This window comes from Chiloscyllium plagiosum, chromosome 5, assembly GCF_004010195.1.
Source record: "Chiloscyllium plagiosum isolate BGI_BamShark_2017 chromosome 5, ASM401019v2, whole genome shotgun sequence".
NCBI lineage: Eukaryota > Metazoa > Chordata > Chondrichthyes > Orectolobiformes > Hemiscylliidae > Chiloscyllium > Chiloscyllium plagiosum.
The window spans coordinates 10,544,470-10,570,775 of NC_057714.1; the positions used below are offsets into that span (position 1 = coordinate 10,544,470).

General features: G+C 40.1%; 1 protein-coding gene across 4 annotated transcripts in view; it reads left to right on the forward strand.

Annotated features, from left to right (window-relative positions):
• The window catches only part of osbpl3b (oxysterol binding protein-like 3b), a 214,669-nt gene that overhangs the window by 183,584 nt on the left and 4,779 nt on the right, over positions 1 to 26,306 (forward strand). For all 4 annotated transcript variants that reach the window (XM_043689591.1, XM_043689590.1, XM_043689594.1 and 1 more), the window contains 2 exons: positions 6,314 to 6,440; positions 20,475 to 20,597. In XM_043689591.1, the coding sequence (XP_043545526.1) occupies positions 6,314 to 6,440; positions 20,475 to 20,597 (250 nt within the window). The remainder of the gene's footprint in view (positions 1 to 6,313; positions 6,441 to 20,474; positions 20,598 to 26,306) is intronic.

A 26,306-nucleotide genomic window follows, 5' to 3' on the forward strand; every position in this document is an offset into this window, starting at 1 on the left:
GGATACCCTTGTGTCCAAAGTGACTTCAGCATTTTAATCTTTTCCGACTAGTAATCCTGATGCCATCTTGATGACAGGGGTAGTAGCAGTGCTAGAGGAAGCCTGCTTCATTAGATGACTTTGGTGAGCAACTTCTGATAGTCTGGCGTCCAGATGATTCTGTGCTGGACTGTGTGAGTAACCGGTTACTCGCAATGTAGTATGGGAAAGTTGAATGTTAAAGTGTCCTGAATGAAGGTATTGGCAAAAACAGTGAAGCATTTTATGATGTCTGTACTTGAGCTGCCTGAGGTGCTCATATTAAAGCCATCTTTTCTAATTGGGTTTTGTTTCCATACAAATGTTTCATGAAAAGTTACCAGATATGAACATTCTCCTACATGTGAAAAGAAGTCAGTGAGCTGCTGAGTGTTGGAGCTCCTTTTTATTGCTTTAAGTGTAAACTTTGGCAGATGTGTGAGAAGTAATACCATTGTGGTGCAAGTGGGTTGGTAGCTGCAATGAAATTTGCACGAGAAACATCTGATAGTGATGCCTGCCATGTTTACAGTCCTCTGCAGTAGCAACTTGACAATGCTAATGTGCACTTACAGGGGCATGAAGCATGGAGTAGATAGTAGTACATACCTTAAGAGTGGAGCAGATCACTCTTCCTCTTGTGGCACAGGAGTCAGGTGTTTGAGCCATGAATAATTGCTGACCTCTGTTGCCACCTTTGCCATGGCTTCTTTCATCAGATTCATTGGCCTCCTGTTACAATCCCAAGAAAACAAAATTGCCGTTACTTCTGGGCAGCTTTTAGGAGAATCTCTCGAGCTGTATTGTTAAAAGGTGGCTCCACTTTTTGCCTGGTCTCTGATATCTCTAGGGAGGGTGGGGATGATGAGCAGAGGTTAAGGATGCTACTGGATTGCAGAGAGTGCAACACAGTCTGGAAGTCTTTTAAATATAGTGCCCAGAAAGTCCTGTCTGGGAACAGAATTCCTGAATCTCTGCCATATAATTTGGCAGTTTATCAATGCACATATATATAATGAGCTGAGAAGAACATATTTGCACAAGAAAAGCCAACTGGGCCCTGAGTGGAAATATCTGCCACTTTTATTGTCTCCTCCGCACTTAATCTTGAACAAACAAAATTCTACCTTTTTGGAACTGAGTTTGTGAAGTTACATTTGTACTTGATACTTACAATTTACTCTTCATTTAATGTCATTTGTTTTAAAATCATCTGATTAAATATTTTTAAAACACTGATTTTGCATTTTTCCTCTGGCACTTTACTCAATTGGAATTGCTGAATATTTTGCATTCTTTGTTAAAATGTGTGAAAGTGGTCATGTTTGGATTATCGATAACCTCTACATTGCTACAAAATCAGTGAGCGGATGGAATGAGATGAGAATTTTTAGCTATCGGTGAACATTATTTTCATGAAATAATTTAATGGTGCACAAATTGCATTGAATTGCCTAGATGATAAGTCATCTCAAAATAAATTGAATGATTGATTGATCACTTGTTACTCAGTAAGTTTATGCAGTGTAATATTGCTATTTCACCAGGCCAGCTGTCTTACAACAAGAGCCTGCAGTGAACTTCAGTTACAGTGCTTTTTTGTTCAATCATGGGTTGTGGATGTCTCTGACTGGCTATCATTGATTGCCTGTCCCTAGTTGCCTTTAGAAGATGGGGGTGAGTTGCTTTCTTGAACTGCAGCAGTTCAGTGAATGGTGATATACTTCTAAGTCAGGATGATGAGTACCTTGATGGTGAACTTGTCAGTGGTGGTCTTGGGCTTCTAGATGGAAGTGGTTATGGGTTTGCAAAGTGCTGTTTAAGAATCTTTGGACAGTTTCGGCGGTGCGTTATGTAAATGGCACACTGCTGCTACCGAACATCGGTGGTGGCGAAAGTGGATGTGGTGCCAATCAAATATGTTACTTTGTCCTGGATAGCCATGACGTGGAGGTGCCAGCGTTGGACCGGAGTGGACAAAGTTAAAAATCACACAACACCAGGTTATAGTCCAACAGGTTTATTTAGAAGTACTAGCTTTCGGAGTGCTGCTCCTTCATCCGGTCATTCACCTGAGCTGCACCTATCCAGGCAAGTAGGGAGTATTCCTTCGCGCTTCTGACTTATGTCTTGTAGATGCTGGACAAGCTTTGGGGAGTCAGGAGGTGAGTTTCTCACTGCAGGATTCCGAGCCTCTGACCTGCTCTTGTAACCACTGTATTTATGGCAAATGCAGTTGGGTTTCTCAGGATGTTGGTGGTTGGGGATTCAGTGTTGGTAGAGCCATTGCATGTCAAAGGGTGGTGGTTAGGTTGTCTCTTATTGGACGTGACGATTGCCTGGCATTTCTGTGGTGCTAATGATACTAGTCACTTTTCAGCAAAAGCCTGGATATTGTCCAGATCTTGTTGCATTTGAGGATCTGAGGAGTCATGAGTGAGGCTGAACATTTGTGCAATCATTGATGTGCAATCATTGATGATCATTCCCACTTCTGACTTTATGATAGAGGGGAAAGTCATTGATAAAGTGAGTGAAGGTGTTTGGGCCTAGCACACTGCCCTGAGGAACTTCTGCAGAGATTGCCTGACCTCCAACAATCCCAAACATCTTCCCCTCCTGTTAGTGGATGCAAGAAGTCTTGTGAGAGCAGGTGAAGGAGAGTGACCATTAATAGCCAATAGACAATAGGTGCAGGAGTAGGCCATTCTGCCCTTCGAGCCTGCACCACCATTCAATATGATCATGGCTGATCATCCTTAATCAGTATCCTGTTCCTGCCTTAACCCTTGATTCTGCAATCCTTGAGAGCTCTATCCGACTCTTTCTTAAATGAATCCAGAGACAGGGCCTCCAATGCCCTCTGTGGCAGAGCATTCCACACAGCCACCACTCTCTGGGTGAAGAAGTTTCTCCTCATCTCTGTCCTAAATGGTCTACCCCGTATTTTTAAGCTGTGTCCTCTGACTCGGCACTCACCCATCAGCGGAAACATTAAGATAAGGTTAGTAGGCTGCTCTGGAAGCTTAGATTACATGGAATCCAGGGCAAGCTGGCAAATTGGATCCAAAATTCCCTTAATGGTAGGTAGCAGAGAGTAATAGTGGAAGGATGCTGGAGGCCTGTGACTATTGGAGTGCCTCAGGGGTTGCTGGGCCCATTGCTGTTTGTTATCTATATCACTGATTTGGATGAGAATGTGCAAGGCACGATTGGTACGTTTGCTGATGACACTAAAATACGTGCTATCATGGACAGTGAGGAAGGTTATCAGAAATTGCAGCAGGACCTTGATCAGCTGGGGAAGTGGGCCGAGAAATGGCAAATAGAGTTTAATATGGATAAGTATGAGGTCTTACATTTTGGAAAATCATTTCAAGGTAGGAGTTTAAGATGAATGGTAGGGTTTTAAGGAGTGTAGTGGAACAGAGGGATTTTGGAGTTCAGGTTCACAGTTCTCTGAAAGTGGAGTCACAGGTAGACAGGGCAGTGAAGAAGACTTCTGGCACATTGGCCTTCGTCAGTCAGGGAAGTTGAGAAGTTATATTGCAGTCATACAGGACGTTGGTGAGGCTGCACTTGGAGTATTGTGCTCAGTTTTGCTCACCTTGTTATAGGAAGGATGTTATTAAACTGGAAAGAGTGAAGAATAAATTTACAAGGATGTTGCCTGGACTTAATGATCTGAGTTATAGGGAGAGCTTGGACAAGCTAGGACTTTTCTCTTTGGAGCCTAGGAGACTATGGGGGACTTTATAGAGGTGTTTAAAATGGTGAGAGACACGGATAGGGTGAATGTACTCAGTCTATTTCCCAGGATTTGTGAATCGAGGACTAGAGGACATTAATTTTAGGTTAGAGGGGAAAGAATAAAAGGGAACCTGTGGGGCAACTTTTTTACTCGGAGGGTGGTAAGCATATGGAATGAGCTGCCAGTGGAAGTCGTTGAGGCACATATATTAAACAACATTTCAAAGGCACTTGGACAAATACATGGATAGGAAAGGTTTAGAAAAAATGTAGGTCAAGTATAGGGAAATGGAGTTAGCATGGATGGATATTTTGTTCGGCATGGACCAATTTGGGTCTAGGGACCTGTCTCCTTGCTGCAGGACTCTTTTTCTGCCTTGAGGATAATAATCACAAAATGTCAGCTCCTAATCCCTCTTGTTGTCTCAACAACCCTTTTAGGAAGCTGTGTTCTACAACATTATTCTTCTGCCGAAGGTGATTTTGAAGGGTGATTCTGCATGGAAAGCCTCCTCTGTCTTTAATGATGTTAGAGCTAAACTCATAGCAAGGATTTTCAACACATTCTGTTGAAACAGAGAAACCTGGAAAAAACTAGAGCATCGGATTTTTCTATAAAGTGTTTTGTATTTTTGTGCTAAATTTGGCAAGTTGTCATCTCTGCTCCACATATCGCACATGTGTTCAGGACTCTGGGGGGTTTGATTTCACAGTTTCTGAATCTGAAGCGAAGAGCTCCATTTTTTTTTAAAAGCACCATTTTCTGAAGGATTGGCCTGTAAGAAAATTGATGCACATGATGTGTCAAGATGGGACCACTTGCTGAGTTGTGGGAAGATGCTGCAGTGTTTAAAATCCTTCTGCTCGGTTTTCATTTTTAATCTTTTAAATTGCAGTATGAAAGGATAGCTAGCATTGTTTAGTATCAAATTATATTTGGCTTATTACTTGTATAACCTGTGGTTTTATCTAAACTTTTGAAATTTGCTTCTGATGTCAACGAAATGCAGGCTCAGTACTGTAGGAGTATTGGAACAGCAAAACTCTAGTATCCAGAGCACCTGGGGTGCAAAGACATTGGTCGATAGTGACTGTACATCGTGACAATTTATATATTTTTAATAGTCTGTTCATGACTAATTGAAGGAATAAATTAGCTTATTGATTGGTAAGTAAGCAGAACATCTAGCAAAGTTCTTTTAAATTATTGAGATTCGGGCATGAGGTTTATCAAGGTCTTCCGCCCTTTGCATTTGAATTTCTATGTTCTCATACTTATGAAGAAAATTTGTACTGGCATTTGAAACTGCAAATTTATGGTGTAATTAAGCCTGTTTTTGGAAACTCAGCTTTGAGAGCCCATTTTTTGCATTTCCACTGAAGATTCCATCAGCAGGATTGCTCTTTCCAGACAAGACGACTACGCAAACTATAATCACTTGCACAGTGTTTACATAGATATCAAAATTCAAAGCTTACTCAGATCGCTGTCTAGTTTTTCTGACAAAATGCTAAATTTGCTGAGTGAATGCCCACAATTTATTTTAATTAGAATCAAACATTTGTTGAATCATAATTTTTTCAGGCATATTTTGGAAAAATTTAATGGCAAGTGTAAAAGATTTATACAAATAAAAATTGCACTGTTCACAGGGTGTATCAGTAATGTCACTGGACTAGTAAATAAGAGGCTCATTAATACTATAGGGACATGGGTTCAAATCCTGCCATGGTAGTTGGTAGTACTTGAAGTCGGTTAATAAATATGGAGTTGAAAGCTTGTTTCAGTGCTTGTGACATTGCAGTTGTCTTCATATGTCTAATATCCTTTTGGGAAGGAAATCTGCCATCCCTTGCTTATCAGGTCTATATGTGACTCCAGACTCTCAGCAAAGCTGTTGATCCTTAATTGCCCTCTGAAATACCTGAACAAGCCACTCAATCAAGGACAATAAGGGATAGGCAGCAAATGCTGATCCTGTCAGTGATACCCACAACCTATGAAAAATTAATGAAAATTCAACTAAACCTGTGTTGAGTAAACTATTTGGCTAGGGTAATGGATGCAGGGGAGAAGAGATGTCAATTTTTTAGGAATCAATAACTTCAATAAACAAAGTTTCTATTCAGAGCTGAAAATGTGTTGCTGGAAAAGCGCAGCAGGTCAGGCAGCATCCAGGGAACAGGAGAATCGACGTTTCTGAAACGTCGATTCTCCTGTTCCCTGGATGCTGCCTGACCTGCTGCGCTTTTCCAGCAACACATTTTCAGCTCTGATCTCCAGCATCTGCAGACCTCACTTTCTCCTCAAAGTTTCTATTCATACTTCTTTAAAATTGGAAAATACTCACATTTACCATTTAAAATGTAATTGCACAGACTTCTCTATCTAGTTCAAAGTGATTTTCTGAGCATTTTCCTTTTAATTTTCTGCAAATGATTGATTTGATTATTATAACTTGGGCAGCTGATGTGATACTCCATTTTGGTTTGACATTTGTGTGTGGCATGTCCCTAAGATTTATGTATTGATTCATCTTTGTAGATGCCATGCCAAAAGATTTTGAGCAGTACTACGGTCTCACCAAATATGCACTAGGATTGAATGAAATGGAACCTGATGAAAAGTTATACCTGCCACGCACTGATACAAGATTCAGACCTGATCAAAGGTATGTTGTTTAATGAATGCAACACCTCAGTCAGCTTTGTTACTTTTCCAGCACAGGACTCCCAATTGCAAGAAGTTATGATCAAAGTAGACCATTCAGCCCATATTTGTTAATGAATCCAGAGAGTTTCAAAGGTCCATCATTTTTGTAACAAGTTCTTCAAACTACTGTATTTGCAAATTCATTCAATGTGCTGTCAGTGCTGTTTTGCAATGGGTTTCTATAATATGATGTTCAATTCTGGGCACCATGCATTAGGAAAGATGAGATGGCCTTAGTCGAGCGAGAGAAAAATGACAACGGTGTCAGGGATTTCAGTTAGTTAGACAGATTTGTGAGTTTGAGGTTGTTCTTCTTTGAGTTGAGAAGGTTAAGAGGAGATTTGATGAAGGTATTCAAAATCTTGAGCGATCCAACCAGAGAAAAACTGAAACTTATCCCTCCAAACCTTTCCTATTCATGTACTTATCCAAATGTCTTTTAACTGTTGTAACTGTATCTGCATCCACCCTTACTCCCAGAATTAGGATCATCCATAAAATTGGATGCACAACTCTGTTCTTTCTTTAGCCATTAATTTGTGAAAAATTGAGACTAGATAACAGATCCGTAGGATCACTTGGCCCACCCATCAATTGAACTCCATGCATATCCTTTATTCCTATGATGTGGCCCTTACTTTTCATCTAATTTCCAATCGTACTCTAAAGGCTACCTCCACTTCAGAGCATTTTACTTTCAATCTGTATCAACCTTATTAAATGCCTTCTGGAAGTTTGTATGGATAACACTCATAAACGCTCCCTTTTACCTTAATCATAATCTTTACAAAAAACAGATTAGACATAACTGGCCCATTCCTGCTTTCTAAATAATGCATATTTGCTCAAGTGCTGAATCACTACGTGATCAATTCAAAACTGTTGAAACTTGCATGTTTGAACATCCCTTTGTGCATGTGTTGTCTACAACATAACATTGGTAGAAAATAGTTACTTCAGTAACTACATAAAACAGTTCCATCAAAAAAAAATACATTTTGTTTATGCCCCAGGAATTGGTAATACACACACCCAAATACACATTCCTCTGTAATTAATCATTACAAATCCATTTTATTTGCACTTGGGTGTGTGCCTTGCCTCATCCCATAATTGCCTGAATTCCTACACAATGAAATATTACATGTAACAGCAACCATTCTGTTTGTGAAAGACAAGTAGCATGATTGTGTCCAAGTGGATTTCTTACATTGAATTTAAAGAATTTGTTCTTCTCAGACAAATTATTGTGATAGGCCGTGTTAATAGATGTTATAATGATAGGTTCTAGCAGATAAAGTCCCTCCGTAGTAGTAATCTACAATAGACTGGGTTTGTTCACAGATTTTACAATTTTGAAAATCTGGTACCTTTTGAATAAAAGATTTCTTTTTGTTTGATAATGTTAGTGTTTGTGTATCACATTTTCATTTGATTTTCTGCCCACTGTTGTATCTAATATATCAGGAAATTGTTACCAATACCATAATGTTCCCTATATTTTGTTTACATTTGTATTTTGTGTTAAACGTGTATGATAGTCTTCACTGTAATTCTTCTGTACATGTGCTGAGTCTATCAATTAAGTCTCAAAAATCAGAATTTAATTTAAGAATGTGTTGGCGTTCTGACAAGTCCATTTTTCATTGGGCAATTAAGTTTGGACAACAAGGTGGTTCTATGTTACTTGAGACACTACTACGTTTTGACACAACAGAAGTAAGAGATGCTTTCTCCTCCTCCCCACCCCGTGCAAAAAAACCCCACCACCTGTCCCGAGCTCTAATACTCACCATTGGAATCAATTAGGTGTTTGATTACAGCCAGGCAAGTGATTGAGGAACTCGTTCTTGAGACAAAATATGACCTTCAGTCTTCCAATGGAACCTGTGACGTGGATTTACTTGATGACAAAGACTAGGAAAGTGTCAGGAACAACAAGAGGAATCCAAATCATTGACTGTCTGCTTGCAGCCAGAAGGGGACTGAAAAAATGCCTCAAAACCCAATGTGTTAAAGTAGCTGCTGATTTTATACTTTTAGTTACCTCTTCACCTTGTAATGGAAATTCTGATGGTAAAGTAAAACTAGCTCCCTAGCTGTTGGCTAAATCATCTTCCAATTGGATTGATTCACGGCACCTGAAATATCCGACATTGTTGCAAGACTGAAATCTGAGTTGGTTGAACTACCTCAGTGTACTAGTCTGGGATTCTAAGTTGGTTGCTGTTTGACCTTCAGAGGGAGTGTGTGATTTCATGTTGAGTTGGCAGCCTGCTTCAGACCCTGTGTCATTGCCTCCAAGTTCCTGGCTGGAAAGAAGCCCACACTTTGCCTGTAAGACAGGAAAACCACTTACCAAGGAAACTATTATTGGACACTGACCTCCAAGACGTTATAGTTTGCATGAAATGATTTAAACCTGTGGGTTTACCAAAACTTGTAACTTATAACTTCTCTTCTATCCTGTCTTTCTTAATTTCTTGAGTGCTTATGTGTGCAGATGGAGTAGGAAAACAATTTTCCTATGTTTCGTTAATAAGCCCAATCTTAAAGGTGCTTGCTGTGGGTTTATTTTAATAATTGCAATTTGAAAACTAGGGGGACACTGTTCAGCCTACCTCAGAAAGCGATGGGAGTAAAAAGAGAAATGAATAAATCAAGCAATACTTCCATGTCTTGGACTTGAGGGGAAAAGTTATCATAATTTAAATTCATTCCATTTCCCCCTTTGTACCCGACAATTTAGGATGATATGACTACAACTATCGTGAGTGGGAGATCTGAATCTAGACCAGGGTCAAGCAAGGCAGTGAGATTGAAATCATTCATCTCATCATCAAAGATCAACTGGCCTTTGATGTTAATGTTAAATATTGTATATCCAGAAATCACTTTAACCTCCGTCTATGCCAAAATTAAACTGACCACCTTAAGTGTATGTGATCCATAGTTTGGGGATAATGCAGTGTTATGGCTCAGATTGCGCCAGTTTATCAGTCGTTCATGACTTCTTCAATTCTGCATACAGCAACTGTGTTAAAAGCTGTCAAAACAAAACTTATGCAGTACCATACACCCAGTAAGCCAAGAATTCCACCTATATATGTTGTAAGAACATGTTGAGTACTTTTTATACCTTCGCAGCCATCTCTCTCTCTCAAAAGACAGTTGTTAATGAGGTAATCCAACACAGCTGCATCAGATCAGCCTTCCACAATCTACAAGAGCACATGTTTGACAACAAAAATCTTAAGTCACCAAAAGTCATAATGTACATAGCAAATGTCATCACCACACTCCTGTACTGAAGTGAAACACAGACTGTGCATCAGTGATGCATAAGATTGCCAAAGCACTGAATTTCCACACCAATGCCTCTGCCACTTCTCCTGGATTCAATGGAAATCAAAAATGTGCTATTGTCCATCTTGAAGCCAGATCCACAAACATTTGGGCAAATCTGCAAAATCACCTGCAGTGCACTGGCCACTGAGTGGATGCTTGAACACTGTTGTCTTCTTCACGTCCTGATTACTAAATGTTCCAGGAGAAGATAAGGAACAGACATATCAAGATGAATTAGGAGTAGGAGTAGGTTCATCAGGCCATCAAGCCTTCTCTACCACATAGTATGAACATGGCGGATCTAACCGTATCCTTAACTCCATGATCTGACAGATCTCAGTTGATATTTGACTCCCCTGTTAGTCAAGAATTTGTCTCCTTCCTTAAATAATGCTGCCGATAACTCTGTCTGTGACAAAAAGTTCCAAAGACTGTCTTAGAGAAAATAATTTTCCTCCTCTCGGTCTCAAATGGGTACCTCCGGTTCCTCACACAAGGAAATATCCTTTCAGCACCCAACCTGTCCGTTCCGCTCAGAATCCCATGTTTCAATAAGATCGCCCCTCTTCCATCTAAATTCCAGTAGCTACACATCTAACCTGTCAATTCCTTTTTCTTAATCTCCCCAATCTCAGGAATCAGTTGAATAAACTTTCATGAGCTGCTTGAAAAACATTTCCTTTCTTTGTTGACTAGGGAGACCAAATCTGTATATATCCTTCAGATCATTCTCCCTGTATCACTGCAGCAAAGCATCCCTTCTTAAATATTCTATTCCCCTTACAATAAACAACATTTCATTTATCCCCAATCATTTCCTGTACCTTCATTCTAATTTTGGTGATTCATGTTCCATGGCATCCAGCTCCCTCTATACCTCAGTGGCCTGCAATCTTTCTCCCTTTAGCTAATCTGCTGCTCACCTATTCTTGCTGAAATAGACAAGTTCACATTTTCCTCCATTCCATCTGCCAAATTCTTGCCCACTCGCTTAACCTATCTATATCCCTTTGCAGACCATAGTGCACTCTTCACAACTTACTTCCCTATCTATCTTTTGCCATCTGCAAATTTAACAACCATGCATTTGGTCCCTTCATCCAAGTCATTGAGAGAAATTGCAAACAGTTGACGACCTAGCACTGATCCCTGTGGCATATCACTTGTTACATCCTGCCAGCTTGAAAATGATTCATTTATTCCAACTGTTTCCTGTTACCTAACAATCCTCTATCTGTGCTAATATGTTACTCCTCGTGATGTGAATTCTTACTTTGTGTAGTAAATTTTGATATGGAACTTTGTCAGATAGAGTCATACGGATGTACAGCAAACAGATCCTTTGATCCAACTCATCCACACAGACCAAATATCCTAAATTAATCTAGTCCCATTTGCCAGCACTTGGCCCATATCCCTCGAAACACTTCCTATCCATATACCCATCCAGATGCCTTTTAAATGTTGTAATTGTACCAGTCTCTACCACTTACTCTGGCAGCTCATTCCATACATGCACCACCCTCTGCGTGAAAAAATTGCCCCTATTAAAGCTTTCCCCTCTCACCTTAAATCTATGCCTCTAGTTCTGGACTCCCCCATCCTAAGGAAAAGACCTTATGTATTTATTCAGAAATGCTTTCAAGAAAGCTAAGTACAGCACATCCACAGGTAGACCTTTATTCATCTTGTCATTTCGTCGAAGAACTCCAGTAAATTAGTCAATCACAAATTTGCTGTCACACTGTCTGATTAGATCAGGATGTAAAGAACATTTTAATATAGTCTCCTTAATAACATTTCTCTAGCATTGCCAGATGGTGAGGTCACTCGTCTAGTTTCCTGCTTTCTGTGTCCCTCATTATTTGAATAAAGGAATCTCCAGAATTTTAAATTAAAACCAATGTACCTACTATTTCAGCACGTATTTCATTTAAACTTTGGCAATGACCTCCTGGGTCTTGTCAGGTTTTAGGTGTTAGGTGTATCCTTGGTATTTTTTTCTCGTGATTGTAATTGATTTATTTCGTCATTTGCAATAAGATTTTAAAGGGACTTGAAGGGCAACTTTTTCTCACACAGGGTAGTGAATATATGGAACAAGCTGACAGAAGAGGTGCTGGAGGCAGGTACAATTATAACATTTAAAAGGATTCTGGATGGGTACATAATTTGGAAGAGTTATAAGGGATACAGACCAAATGTGGTCAAATGAGACTAGGTCAGATTGGGATATATTGTCGGTGTGGACAAGTTGGACTGAAGGGTCTGTTTCTGTGCTGTATAACTCTGACTCTATTCATTCCTCTGTCTCACTCTCTAGAGGACCAACAGTCATTTCGTGTTTTATTTTTCCATTACAAATACCTTTAGAAACTCATACTTTGTCTATATTTCTAGCTAGCTGTCTGTGCACTAATTTCTCCCTCCTTATTAATATTTTATTAATATCCTTTCTATCCTGTTTCTTAGATTCTGTCAAATCTTCAGACCTGTCACTTATCTGGCACTTCATTGCATGTTTTTTTTCCAATTTCATACTGTCTTCAACTTCCTTTATTAGCCACAGAGGATGCATTCTTCCCTCAAAATTTTCTTTCTCACTGAAATGTAACTTTTCTAAGTACACTGAAATAGCTCATTAGATGCCTGCAATTGAACCTCTACTGAGCTCTCTCTAAATCTAATTTACCAGTTCACATTTGGCAGCTTTGTTTGCATGTTGTCATATTTGCCCATAGTTAAGATTAAACTGCTTAACCTAGGTTTACAACAGGAGACTAGAAGAACACAGCAAGTCAGGCAGCATTAGGAGGTGGCGAAGTCAACGTTGATTTCACCTCCTGATACTGCTTGGCTTGCTATGTTGTTCCAGCCAGGTAAAAACAATGACTGCAGATGCTGGAAACCAGATTCTGGATTAGTGGTGCTGGAAGAGCACAGCAATTCAGGCAGCATCCGAGGACAGGCAAAATCGACGTTTCGGGCAAAAGCCCTTCATCAGGAGCCTTCCACATCCATCAAAGTTTTACCTGCACATCCACTAATATCATCTATTGTATCCGTTGCTCCCGATGCGGTCTCCTCTACATTGGGGAGACTGGGCGCCTCCTAGCAGAGCCCTTTAGGGAACATCTCAGAGACACCCGCATCAATCAACCAAATCGCCCTGTGACTCAACATTTCAACTCCCCCTCCCACTCTGCCGAGGATATGGAGGTGCTGGGCCTCCTCCACCGCCGCTCCCTCACCACCAGACGCCTGGAGGAAGAACGCCTCATCTTCCGCCTCGGAACACTTCAACCCCAGGCTCCTCTAGTTTATCTCTCCATGCTTCAGGCTCTCTGCCTTTATTCCTGATGAAGGGCTTTTGCCCGAAACGTCGATTTTGCCTGTCCTCGGATGCTGCCTGAATTGCTGTGCTCTTCCAGCACCACTAATCCAGAATGTTGTTCCAGCCTCCTACCTATCTAAATTGGACTCCAGCATCTGCAGTTTTTTTGTCTCAACCTAGGTCTCGTTTTCTCTCCCTAAAATTGAATGTGATACTCAATCATGTTATGATCACTGCTACCTAAGGGCACCTTCATTATGAGGCCATGAGTAAATTCTGTCTCATTGCCCATTGAGATCTAGCATTGCCTGTTTTCTGCGTGACTCCAGAATATGCTGCTTTAAGAAACTGTCCCAGAAAACTCCATGAACTAATCATCCAAACTACATTTCCCAATCCGATTTATCCAGTGCCAATCTCCATGAAGATTCCAATCACCCAAGAGTTTCTTATCACATCCGACAGTCTGTTTATTGTTCAGGTCCTATAAATGATTCCCATGGGTAAATTCTGGCATTTACAACTCCTCATCTCTACGCAAACTGATTATATATCTTGAGCTTCTGAAATAGTCACCTCTCTGTGTTGTGTGTCAGTATCATCCTGAATTAACAGAGCTATCCTTCCAACTTTAAGTAGTAGCTGTCCTTCATTAATGTCATTTACCACTGAAGTTTCAGGTCCCAATCTTTCGTGTTATTGCAACCAGGTCTTTGTAATGGCTATCAGATCAAACGTGTTTATTTCTATTCACACTTTTTATTCATCTGTTTAGTTATGAATTTTATGTATATTCAAATAAAAAGCCTTGAGTTTTGTCTTTTTATTATTTGTAACCTCTATCCTTGTCTGCTGGTGCACTCGTAGGTTTGTTCACTGTGTCCCTTCCTGCAGCTCCTTGATTATCATTTCCCTTATTAATAACTTTGCTCTCTTGTCTTGTCTTCTGTTATTTTATCACATCTTCCAAAATTTGATCCTTTACCCATCCTTTACTTAGTTTACAGAATTCTGTATCATCCTAGTTCTATAATTGACCAGAATATTGGTCTTAGTGTGGCCCAGATGAAGACCATCCCAATGATCCAGCTCCCAAATTCCTCATTACTGGTGTTGTGCCCGATGAGTTAAAACTCTGTTTTTCCACACTCATTTCTGAATGACACTCGTAGATGTATAGTCTTGGTTACCTGTGCCAATCTGTTTGTGGCTTAGATTTTTAAAAAAGTTTTGCCTTTTAATTTAAACTTTAGCTGCTCATGTTCCTTCAGCAGAATCTCTCTTCTAGTTCTACCTATGTCATTAGTACTAGCATGGACCACAATTATTGGATCAACCACCTCCCACTGCAGGTTAATCTCCAGCACAGAGCAGATGTCCGTGGCACTTAGCTAGGAACACAGGCATCTAGCATTTCATGAACAAAGTAAGGACCGCCAATGTTGGAACAGAGTTCGAAAAGTGTGGCGCTGGAAAAGCGCAGCAGGTCAGGCAGCATCCGAAGAACAGGAGAGTTGATGTTTCAGGTATAAGCCCTTCATCAGGAAGGAATCTCATTCTTGACCTACACAGAATGATGCTCGTTCCCTTGACTATACTGTCCTGTACTACCACTACATTCCTATTAACTCGCCCATGATTGAGTGGCTTGCTGTAATGTAGTGCCATGGTCAGTTAGTTTACCCACTCTACAACCATTGTTTTCATCAATACAGGCTACAAGAGCCTCAAACCTTTTGGAAATTTGCAAGGACTGAAGTTCCTCCATTTATACCTTCTGGGTGTGTGTACTGCCTCCCTCCCAGTCATAGCCTCCTGTCTCAGATCGCTTATTAAATCTGAAGGACCTATCTTAAGAGACTGCCTCGTGGAACAAAGCAGGCAGGTAACTTTCTCCCTCGCTGCTATGTCTGTCTGCAATATGACATCCAGGTCAATGATTGAGCTCCTCAAGCCAGAGACTTTGCTGATGTGGACGTCCTGGATCATACTGGCATTCAGAAGCTCCCACATCCTGCAGTTACAATACATCACCTGCCTTGACATCCTTATTTCGATTTTAATTAAGTAATTTCTCTTCTTAATTTATACTTAAACACTTTCATAAAATTTGTCACTGCCAGAAAAAATTACCAGTAATAAAATTGTACAATCATTCATAAATTACACAAGTTTCAAAATTCTGACCAAGAAATCACTTAACTGCTTTGCTGTGATGGCACTCTTGATTCTTGTTCATTCATGCTCATTTCTCCAGATTGACTAGAATATCCCCTCATTGCTCACTGTGCTGTTTTTGAACCTGCTACCTCTTCTCTTACAAAACACTTTAAAGACATTGTGATGGTCTTTGTGAAGTATGGCACTATTGTCAGTAAGATTTGGGGAAGACATTGCAACCAGTCATTTAAAATTTATCCTCCAACGTACATCACACTGAATTTAATGCCTTAATGATAAGGCAGAGTTGTGGCAGAGATACAAAAAAAATAAATAAAGCAAATCCTGCAGTCCTGATCCCATTGCCTCATGAAGCATCCTGCTCAAAGATTTGTGGTAAAAAATTGTCTGATTCAGGGACATGAAAGCCTACAACAGAGACACATTACTCCCAGAAGGATAACCAATGAACAGGAGAATTGGATGAAGAACATTAGGTGGAATGCCTGCATTTATTGACTCTTTTGAATGTTCTCAAACTGAACTTAGATTGTACAAGATGAATCAATGAAGAGAAATCTTTCAGCATTTTGGCTGGATATTTATCAGAGTGAATCATTTTTAGAAAGTCATTCCATGCAATATCTGGCAATAAGGTCAGTGGAATATATGAAAAGTAGAGCCCAGGTGACCTTAGTATGGGGCTAACAAAGTTTTATTGTTGTATTTCTGTAGTTTAGCTCCACCTTCAGAAACCTCCAAGGAGCATGCTAAACAAAGCTGTGTGACCAGGTTACGATCACAGGTAGCAATTACACAAAACTATCTTAAAAATTGAAAGGAGAAGATCAGAACTAATCAAAATCTCCCATGTGAAAGAATGGATGTCTTTAGTATCTGGTACAAATGGAGTTGTCTTAATTTGAATTTATACTTGATTTGGATTATAAGGCTCCATTTTCTCTCAGACCAGCAGGATGATGATTATAACAATTTGAGGAATTTTTGGGCATATACATACTCGTATGAGAATTTAGTGGCTGAGCTAGTTTATGGTACAATTAGTGGAAAGGTTCCTTGAAACCGAAAGAAGAGAGATATGGACGTACCATAAAATTAGGGTGTAGATTGGCTTTTAGGCCTTTATTAATTTCTCCTATAGTAACAATATCCAGTTTCAATTTGAAACAACTGATTTTGATTTCCAGGTCAGATAGTTCACTTATGTAGTAATTGCCAAAGATACTTATTCTATTAATTCAACATTCTTCCAAAGCTCAGTGCTGTAAGAACTGTTGAAAATCAACTTGTGGCTCTGTGCCTCAGGGATGGGCTGATGCATGATTTGAATGTCTAGGAAAGGACATTGATGTACAGTTAAGAAGCAGCAGCAAGAGAGAGAACCAGGAAGGCAGTAGGTACACGGTGTGGTTAGAGTCATCTTCATTTCCACCAGTTTATGGTTTGTCATGTAAATATGGCCGCTATCTCCCTTTTCTAGTCAAGGGTAAACTCATAAATTCCTCCCATGGTTATTGTGCAACTCAGCTGATATGCCACATACAGGAAAGATGCTCTGCCCATCTTACAACACCTGGACAGTATGCTTCCCTAGAGACAAAAAACTGCAGATGCTGGAATCCAGAGTAAACAGGCAGGAGGCTGGAAGAACACAGCAAGCCAGGCGAGATTTATCATATTTGTTCATATTGGTATTTTTGAGTCCAAGGATGTAGATGTATTGCTCATTAGTGAGAATGTTAAAATTCTCTTTGTACTAAGCCTCCCTCTTTGTATTGCACTGTTTATAATTTTCTCAGGTACAATAATCATTTTGTTCTTGGTAAGCCTTTATTGTCCTTTGTGGGATCAAGTTCAAATAACAACTGAATTTGGTAAAGGGCAAAAATAGCCTCTTATTCAGTAGCACAGCAAGTTTGAGGCAGCAGTATAATCCCAAAATACAGTGATTACAAGAGCCACTTTATCCGTAGTTCTTACATATATTAAAATTCCATTATTATGGTGTTACATTGCTTAATCTATAGTACACAAACATTAGAGCGGCTTCTGACCAGGGAGAAAGGAGATGGGTTAAAATGTTCTAAATGCTGGCTGCTACTTCTGATGGGATTAAGAGTGTCTGTCTGTCCAGTCAGCTTGCATAATTAAGACGTATTAGTCCTTTTTTTTTAGATTAGATTAGATTACATTACAGTGTGGAAACAGGCCCTTCGGCCCAACAAGTCTACACCGAGCCGCCGAAGCGCAACCCACCCATACCCCTACATTTACCCCTTACCTAACACCACTGGCAATTTAGCATGGTCAATTTACCTGACCTGCACATCTTTGGACTGTGGGAGGAAACCGGAGCACCCGGAGGAAACCCACGCAGACACGGGGAGAACGTGCAAACTCCACACAGTCAGTCGCCTGAGGCGGGCACTGAACCCGCGTCTCAGGCGCTGTGAGGCAGCAGTGCTAACCACTGTGCCACCGTGCCGTGTTTTGTTAAGTTAGTAAATGTTAGTAAAATATTGGGCCTATATGCTTTAAATAAGCTAGACACTTAATAGAAGAATAAAGGATATTAAACTGATTACCACAGCTGGATTGTGAGATTTGTTTACTATTTGTTGGTGTGAGTTTCATTCATTCATGCAATTTCACTTAAAAGCTGTTTTGTCAGTTAGTTTCTTCAAAGGATAATGGCCCAGTTAAAAAGTATTTAACAAGTACATGCTGACTGGGGAAACTGTTTTGTATTCTGTAATCTATTCAGTCCAGGAGATGTTTGGTAAGGGCTGATTAATATGACTATGTTTTGTGTAGACATGATGGTGGGAATGGTATTGTTCTGTATGCTACACTTATTCACAAGTAACAAGGGCTGATAAGGTGTGAAAATGCAGTAATCGGGTTGAAAGGGTTGTTTTAAATCTGGTCTACCTTATGATAGTAAAATATACTGCAGAACTACGGTTTTATGAATGAAACCTTAGTATAGTAGGGAGTTACGAATGAATGAAACGGGAATGTGGTATTCACTTGTGAGTGGGTTAGTGAAGGAGTTATGAATGAATGAACAGGAACTCAGTATTAATGAATATAGCTGGTGAGTGAGTTAACAAAGATAACCTAAAACACAATATCTTCCACTTTGCTAGAATTGATTATTTTGCTACTTTTCGTCCTTTTGAATTGATGGAAACACAACTAAGGAATAATATCATAATGTACAAGTACTTTCCTGAGAGAGTCTTATTATAAAGTGATCCAAAAGATTTAGATCGGACTGATTGGGAACATTCTATCTATGATATGAACTGTGACAATAAAATTGGGATATTCGATTGAGAGGTCTATCGCGTTCAGTTTCAATGTCTGATGTCTAAACCAAAAAGGTTAATTTTCCAACCAACCAAATCCAAGATGTTGCAATGAAATTCTCATTGTGAGTGAAAAGGGCCTATTCACATGGTCTATTGATCATTATCATCCTCATTAGTACTTAATCTTGCCTCAATAATACCCTGGCCAGATAGAAACTAGATGCCAAAAATTCCCGCTATTCACTTGCTCTGTGAATACCATCTTGAATACCAGTCACCAGCATCTGTGGGCACACTTCATGGGGAGTTACCAATGCAGCTATGTCCATCAATGTAGGTATCTGACACCAGCATCTCTCTCAGCAATGCTGCCAGGATGCTTTGCAACCAGAGGCATGCATCCATTTCATGGCTTCAACCAGACTGCTCTCCAAGGTCCTCACCAGCTTGCATTGTCAGTGCTCACTTATTTGCACCTACGAGGATGCTCACAGCATTACTGCCTTGCCTTTCCTTCCCTTCTTGCACTGTTCCCTTTCAGCCATTGGTAACAGTGTCACAGGACTTAGACCTTAACTTGACCTTTAGTGAGTCATAAAACCAGACAGCTTGTCAGTGGTTGTCAGCAGTTCTCAGTCAATGGGGTGAACATATTGCTGTAGCACTCCGCTTAAGGTACTGCATGTACTTCAAACAAATAGTCACGTCTCAAAGTCTAAGGGGAGTAGTTCTCCAGAGAGACCTCCTTGGCACAGCAAGTTAAGGGCATCATCTGATATCCGTCCAGGAGTTTAGCTATCTGACCATATATGGTCACCATCAGTATCCTTTTAAAGGGAGCAAAGAGCTGAATGTCAGACACGGCATATCTATCTTGACATTTTTGTTTTAACCTGGAATAAGACAAAGGGAGGGATTGAATGTAATGAAAATGGCTGCTGCAGCTGTTATTGCTAGTACAAGTGGGGGAAAGGTGATGTGTTCTGGAGGAGTGGTATGCAGCACACAGGGCATACAGGGTCAGATGCCTTGGGGAATTGGGAAGGTGAGACCAAATGTGAGATGTTGCATGTGACAGTGGGAGTGGTAGACTATGAGCATTGGTAGGTTCAGTGGCAGAGATGGTAAGTGTGAGGTAGCAGAGAGATGATGGTACTTACCTTGGCTAACAGAAGAAGGTCATTGACCACCTTGTGACATTGCTCAGCATTCCTTCAGATGGTCAAGACCACACTATAGTAGGTGGCAACCTTGAACCAGACTGGCCATCTAGTCTCAAGGTGCCTATGGCAAATGGACGATTTAGGCTAGCTTTGGATGAGGAGACGGCCGAGGACCCCGGTATCTAGTTAATGAAATGAGTGAGAGATGTTGGAATGAGAAAATTGTGCTCAGCTTTGCAGAGAGAAGCTCTCCAGGAAACGCATTGAAAAATGGCATGTAGGTGATTTCTGGTAAGATGCAGCCCATCATCTCTGTATGCAACAATGGTTCTGTGTCTTTGAAATTTGTTCAGGCTGAAATTGTTATGTTATGAGAATTAATTCCTATTCTTTATGGGGGATCAAATTAGCTCTGTTTAGAAAAAAAATGATTCTTAAACATCTTGGAGAGAATTGGTCACTACCTAAATGTAGCCATGATTGTTGAAGTGCTTGAAGATTGTTATGAATGAACTGAATTATTACAACTATGTAACCCTGCTGACAAATCCACAAAATAATCAATTAACTTGCTTTCCTTTTTACTTTACATTGTGTTGTAATTTTCTCAATACACTTTTATAAACTTCTTCTGTTTTGAAATGTTACCCTAGATGCTTGGAAGAAGGTAACATAGAGGCTGCAGAAGCTCAGAAAGAAAGAATTGAGCAGCTTCAAAGAGAAAGGAGGAGAATTCTTGAAGAAAACAACATGACACATCAACCTCATTTTTTTAGGTATGAGTTTGAGTGTGTGCATGTAAATTACATTTGTATCATTTGTTAATTTATCCTTAGCACTAACAACAAAACATATTATCATGGAATCTCCTCCAATAATTGTTAAAGTGAGGTAATTTTATAATCATGGAAGAATATAGAAGTTTGCTTTTTCCTTGATAACTAAAATTATGCTGTGCATGAACCAACAGGAATTTGTGAAATTTTAATCATAACCAAATGTCAATGGGTAGAAATCTCAACAAATTAACTTGTTCAAGAGAGTTTCAGTCTACTGATTTAATGAAGGTATTTCATTCATTTTAAAGAGGATAGTTAAAGACTTGGTCAGAACATTGGGTAAAGTTAATTCATGTGCACATGAGTAATGCCAAAGTTCATACAGTTTGAACCCAGTTGAGTTGGCCTGAGCTGCACTTCTATATCAAATTATGTCCAAGTTAAAAACTTCAGTTGTAAGAGGAATAATTTGATGTGACCTTATTAATAATATAATCAAAAACCAAGTGTCACCCTTATGATCAAATTACTTATTTACACAAAAATTTGCTATTTTGGATTGTATAGTTAAGAAGTTGGCTCAGCATTTCTATTCTGCACATAAATGATACAATCATCATGAGGTGTTTGAATATAGAAACGTTTATACTGTCTGTTCAAAAACAGTAGTTTGGGTTATTGGGGTGAAAAAAATATGTGAAATTTTATGTGGTTCTTTGATCAAATTTATTAAAGTATTTCTCATATGCTTAGCTTTTAAAAAGATCTTTCTTCTCTGGATATAGGCTTTTCAGGCCAGGCCAGTTAACTAATCTGAAAGTGTGGCATTGGTAGGCTTTGAACTATGATTGACTTCCTTTACCTGCATGCATCCTCGGAGCTTTCACAGTGTTTTATTTCATAATGCTGCCAGGATATTTTTTCAAGCGCACACATGCACACACACACACCAATAGTACACAACTGTCCCTATAATCAGAATAGTGTTTGACTTGGTGTATTTCCTTGGCATTGCCACTTTTATCCTTCTTGATGGTAGAGAGGCATGAGGTGTTGCTTTCGTGGTGAATCCAGGAGATAGTAGTATATTTTCAAAGCTAAAGTGGATCAGTACAGTGCTTGTGGAAATTCAGTTCAGTAGCATAAAAAGGATCAGTATGTGCCACTTGGCTCACTAAGTCTGCCCCACTATCGAGTAAGGTCATGGATTAACTTCCACCTTGATTGGACCCCTGCCTTCTCCCCATAATCCTTATCAATCAAAGATCTGTCCAACTGTTGTCTTGAATTTATTCAATGGCCCAGGCTCCACTGCATTGCAGAATAGAGAACTCCAAAAATTAATAACTCCTTGGAAAAAGAAATTCCTGCTCACCTCCATCTTAGTCAGGGCGCCTCATATTTTGAAACAGAGCTTCTACTTCTAGGTTCACATCCTCCGTGTCTATCCTGTCAAACTTCCTGAAAATCTTGTGATTCACCAAGACCATTTCTCATTTGTCTGAACTCCGGTGAGTGTATAGAATTAACTTGCTCATCCTTTCTTAGGAAACTGTTTCAACCTATGAATCAGCATTGTGCACATTTCTGGAACTACCTCCAAGTGTTGGAGGCATGTACTTTAATCCATAATGAAGGAGCCAAAAAACATTCTCTTAGTGTGGTCTCAGCAATGCTCTGTGTGATTCTAACAAAACTCTCTATTCCTCGACAGTAAAGGTCAACATTCCATTTGCCTTCCTCTTCACTGCTTCTCCATTGTGATGTATGAGCACAACCAGAATACTCCGTGTGGAAGCATTTTGCAGTCTCTCTGCGTTACAATATTTCAATTTTTTTTGTTGTTCTCTGCAAACTGGATAGCATCCTGTTTTCTCCATTGCAATATATTGCCAAGCTTTTACCAGTTCATTTAACGTAACTATATAGCCCTTTACAGACACTTCCTCATAACTTGCTTGCCTTTCTATCTTTGTATCATCAGCAAACTTAGAGCAGAGAACATTACAGCACAGTACAGGCCCTTCGGCCCTCGATGTTACGCCGACCGTTAGCTACAATACAAACTGTTCCTCTTTCCATGTCATTAATGTAGATTGAAAATAGCTCAGTGCCAGCACTAATCTTGATGGCATGCTATTAGTTGGTTTGCCAACTTGAAAATGATAATTATCTTGATTCTCTGTTTCCTGGGATTTAGTCAGTCCTCTGTCTACACTAATATACAGTCTTAATTTTATCACAATGAGCTGCTGTTACCTTAGCGAGTAGCTTTTCATGTAACATCTTATTGTCTGTCTTTTGGAAATCCCGATACACTGCTTCTACTGGTTTCGCTTTACCCACCCTGCTTGTTACATCATTGAAGAATTGTACTAAATTTATCAAATATGATTTCACTTCATTAAAATCACGTTGATTCTACATGATGGTTTTATGATTTTCTAAATGTGCTGCCGCTACTGAATCATAGAGATGTACAGCACAGAAACAGACCCTTCGGCCCAACCTGTCCACGCTGACCAGATATCCCAACCCAATCTAGTCCCACCTGCCAGCACCTGACCCATATCCCTCCAAACCCTTCCTATTCATATACCCATCCAAATGCCTCTTAAATGTTGCAATTGTACCAGCCTCCACCACTTCCTCTGACAGCTCATTCCATACACGTACCACCCTCTGTGTGAAAAAGTTCTCTTTTATATCTTTCCCCTCTCACCCTATAATTATGCCCTCTAGTTCTGGACTCCCCGATCCCAGGGAAAAGGCTTTGTCTATTTATCCTATCCATGCCCCTCATAATTTTATAAACCTCTATAAGGTCACCCCTCAGCCTCTGACATTCCAGGGAAAACAGCCCCAGCCTGTTCAGCCTCTCCCTATAGCTCAAATCCTCCAACCCTGGCAACGTCCTTGTAAATCTTTTCTGAACCCTTTCAAGTTTCACAACATCTTTCCGATAGGAAGGAGACCAGAATTGAGCCATGATCTAATTGAATGGTTGAACAGATTGAGGGGCTGAATGGCCTACTCCTGTTCGTATCTTCCTAAAATGCTCAGAGAATAAGTATAGACACAATGGGCTGAATGTCCTCCTTCCACACCTAAGCTATTCTGTGACTCTGTTTAAGGCAACCCATAACAATTTCCCAGACAATTTGGACTTTGCTGCCAGTTAAGATACTTCCAGTTTACTGACATGAATGACCCTCTTGTCCCAACTCCATTAATTAGTTTTACTGTGATTTTGAAATGTTAGAAACTGTGAGTGAGAAAGAGGCAGCTTCTTACTAAGGGCAGTTACATTAATACAAAATACAATCATTCTGACCCTTTCCCTGAGCTTAGAAATGTCGGTAAATGTTTTGACGTCAATTTGGGTGTGCAGTAAATGTCCACAATAATGACAATCTTCAAAAGGGCTTTTGTGTGTCAGAAAAAACTGTGCTGTTATACAGGTAAAAAGAAAAAGCTTTAAACACAATTATCTCAGGGACTGCCCTCTCAAGACAAATCAATTCTTGAAACCGAGATTGTAAGTGAGTGTTGGTTTTCTGTCTGTCTGTTGTCTTGAGTCAGAAAAACTCTGCCAAAGCGTTGGCTGTGAAAGGATAATTTTGATGTTGAGTGACAATGTGAAATTGAGCCATATTGATTCAGTCTCCCATTTGACTGCTTTTAATTTCCATTGATACAATATCAAAAGAACAGAAAAGAGCAAAAGAGAAATACAGCACAGGGACTGGCCCTTTGGCCCTCCAAGCCTGTACTGATCCTCATGCCCTACCTAAACTAAAAAACAAACGCTCTGCCCTTATTCAATCCATATCCCTCTATTCCCTCCCTATTGATGTAACCATCCAGATACCTCTTCTATAGTTCCCTGGCTTGTCTTTACTGCCCTTCTTAAACAGTGGCACCACGTTTGCCAACCTCCAGTCTTCCGGCACCTCTCCTGTGACTATTGATGATACAAATATCTCAGCAAAAGCCCCAGCAATCACTTCTCTAGCTTCCCACAGAGTTCTCGGTTACACCTGATCAGGTCCTGGGGATTTATCCACCTTTTAACCATTTCAAGACATCCAGCACTTCCTCCTCTGTAATCTGGACATTTTGCAAGATGTCACCATCTATTTCCCTACATTTCTATTACTTCCTTAGTAATGGTTTGCACCATCTTCCTAATGACACATGACAGGCTAACTGACATTTGCTTCTGTTCCCCTTCTTTCTGAAATATAGGTTTAATATTTGTAGTTCTCCAATCATTTGGGACCATTCCAGAATCTAGGGAATTTCAGAAAAATGCAGCCATTATGAATCCAGCGTTTCTGCAGCCTCTTCTTTCAGACTTTGGGATGCTAGCCATTAGATCCAGGGGACTCGTCAGCCTTTAGTCCCATTTATAATCTTAGTACTACATCCTCCAGTGGTGGTAACTGCTCAAAGTTCCGCCCTCCATGTTGCCCCCTGATATTTCTTTACTGTGCTCACAGTTCTTTGAGTGTCGTGTACTATAAAGCGAAATGCAAAATACTTTACATATCTAGATGAATTGTGAATGCTCCACTATGTTCTTGTCCTGTAAGAGACATTCATATGTCAAGGAGAAACTACTACTCACAGAATACTGTGTACCTACAAAAGCAGGACAAATACTGTATTGATATTGATGGTCCAGTAAAATGTCTGGTCATAGAGATGTACAGCATGGAAACAGACCCTTCGGTCCAACCCGTCCATGCCAACCAGATAACCCAACCCAATCTAATCCCATCTGCCAGCACCCGGCCCGTATCCCTCCAAACCCTTCCAATTCACATACCCGTCCAGATGCCTTTTAAATGTTGCAATTGTACTAGCCTCCAACACTTCCTCTGACAGCCCATTCCATACATGTACCACCCTCTGCAAGAAAACGTTGCCGCTTAGGTCCCTTTTATATCTTTTCCCCCTCACCCTAAATCTATACCCTATAGTTCTGGATTCCCCAACCCCAGGGAAAAGACTTTGTCTATTTATCCTATCCGTGCCCTTCATGATTTTATACATTTCTATAAGGTCACCCCTCAGCCTCCGATGCTCCACAGTAAACAGCCGTAGCCTGTTCAGCCCCTCCCTCGAGCTCAAATCCTCCAACCCTGGCAACATCCTTGTAAATCTTTTCTGAACCCTTTCAAGTTTTGCAACATCTTTCGGATAGAAAGGAGACCAGAATTGCATACAATATTCCAACAGTTGCCTAACCAATGTCCTGTACAGCTGCAACGTGACCTCCCAACTCCTGTACTCAATACTGTGACCAATAAAGGAAAGCATACCAAACACCTTCTTCATTTAGCGAGTTTTGAGAAGATTGGTAGCTCAGGTTGAGGTTTTGGATGTAGGTATGCTCGCTGAGCTGGAAGGTTCATTTTCAGACATTTCATCACCATACGAGGTAAAATCTTCAGTGAACCCCCAGACGAACACTGCTGATGATTCCTGCTTTCCATTTATATATTTGTGTTTCTTTGGGTTGGTGGTGTCGTTTCCTGTAGAGAACAGGAAATGATATCACCACAGGAAATGACACCACCAACCTAAAGAAACCCAAACATATAAACAGAAAGCAGGAATCGTCAGCAGTGCTTCGTCTGAAGGCTCACTGAAGATGTTACCTAGTATGGTGATGAAACGTCTGAAAATGAACCTTCCAGC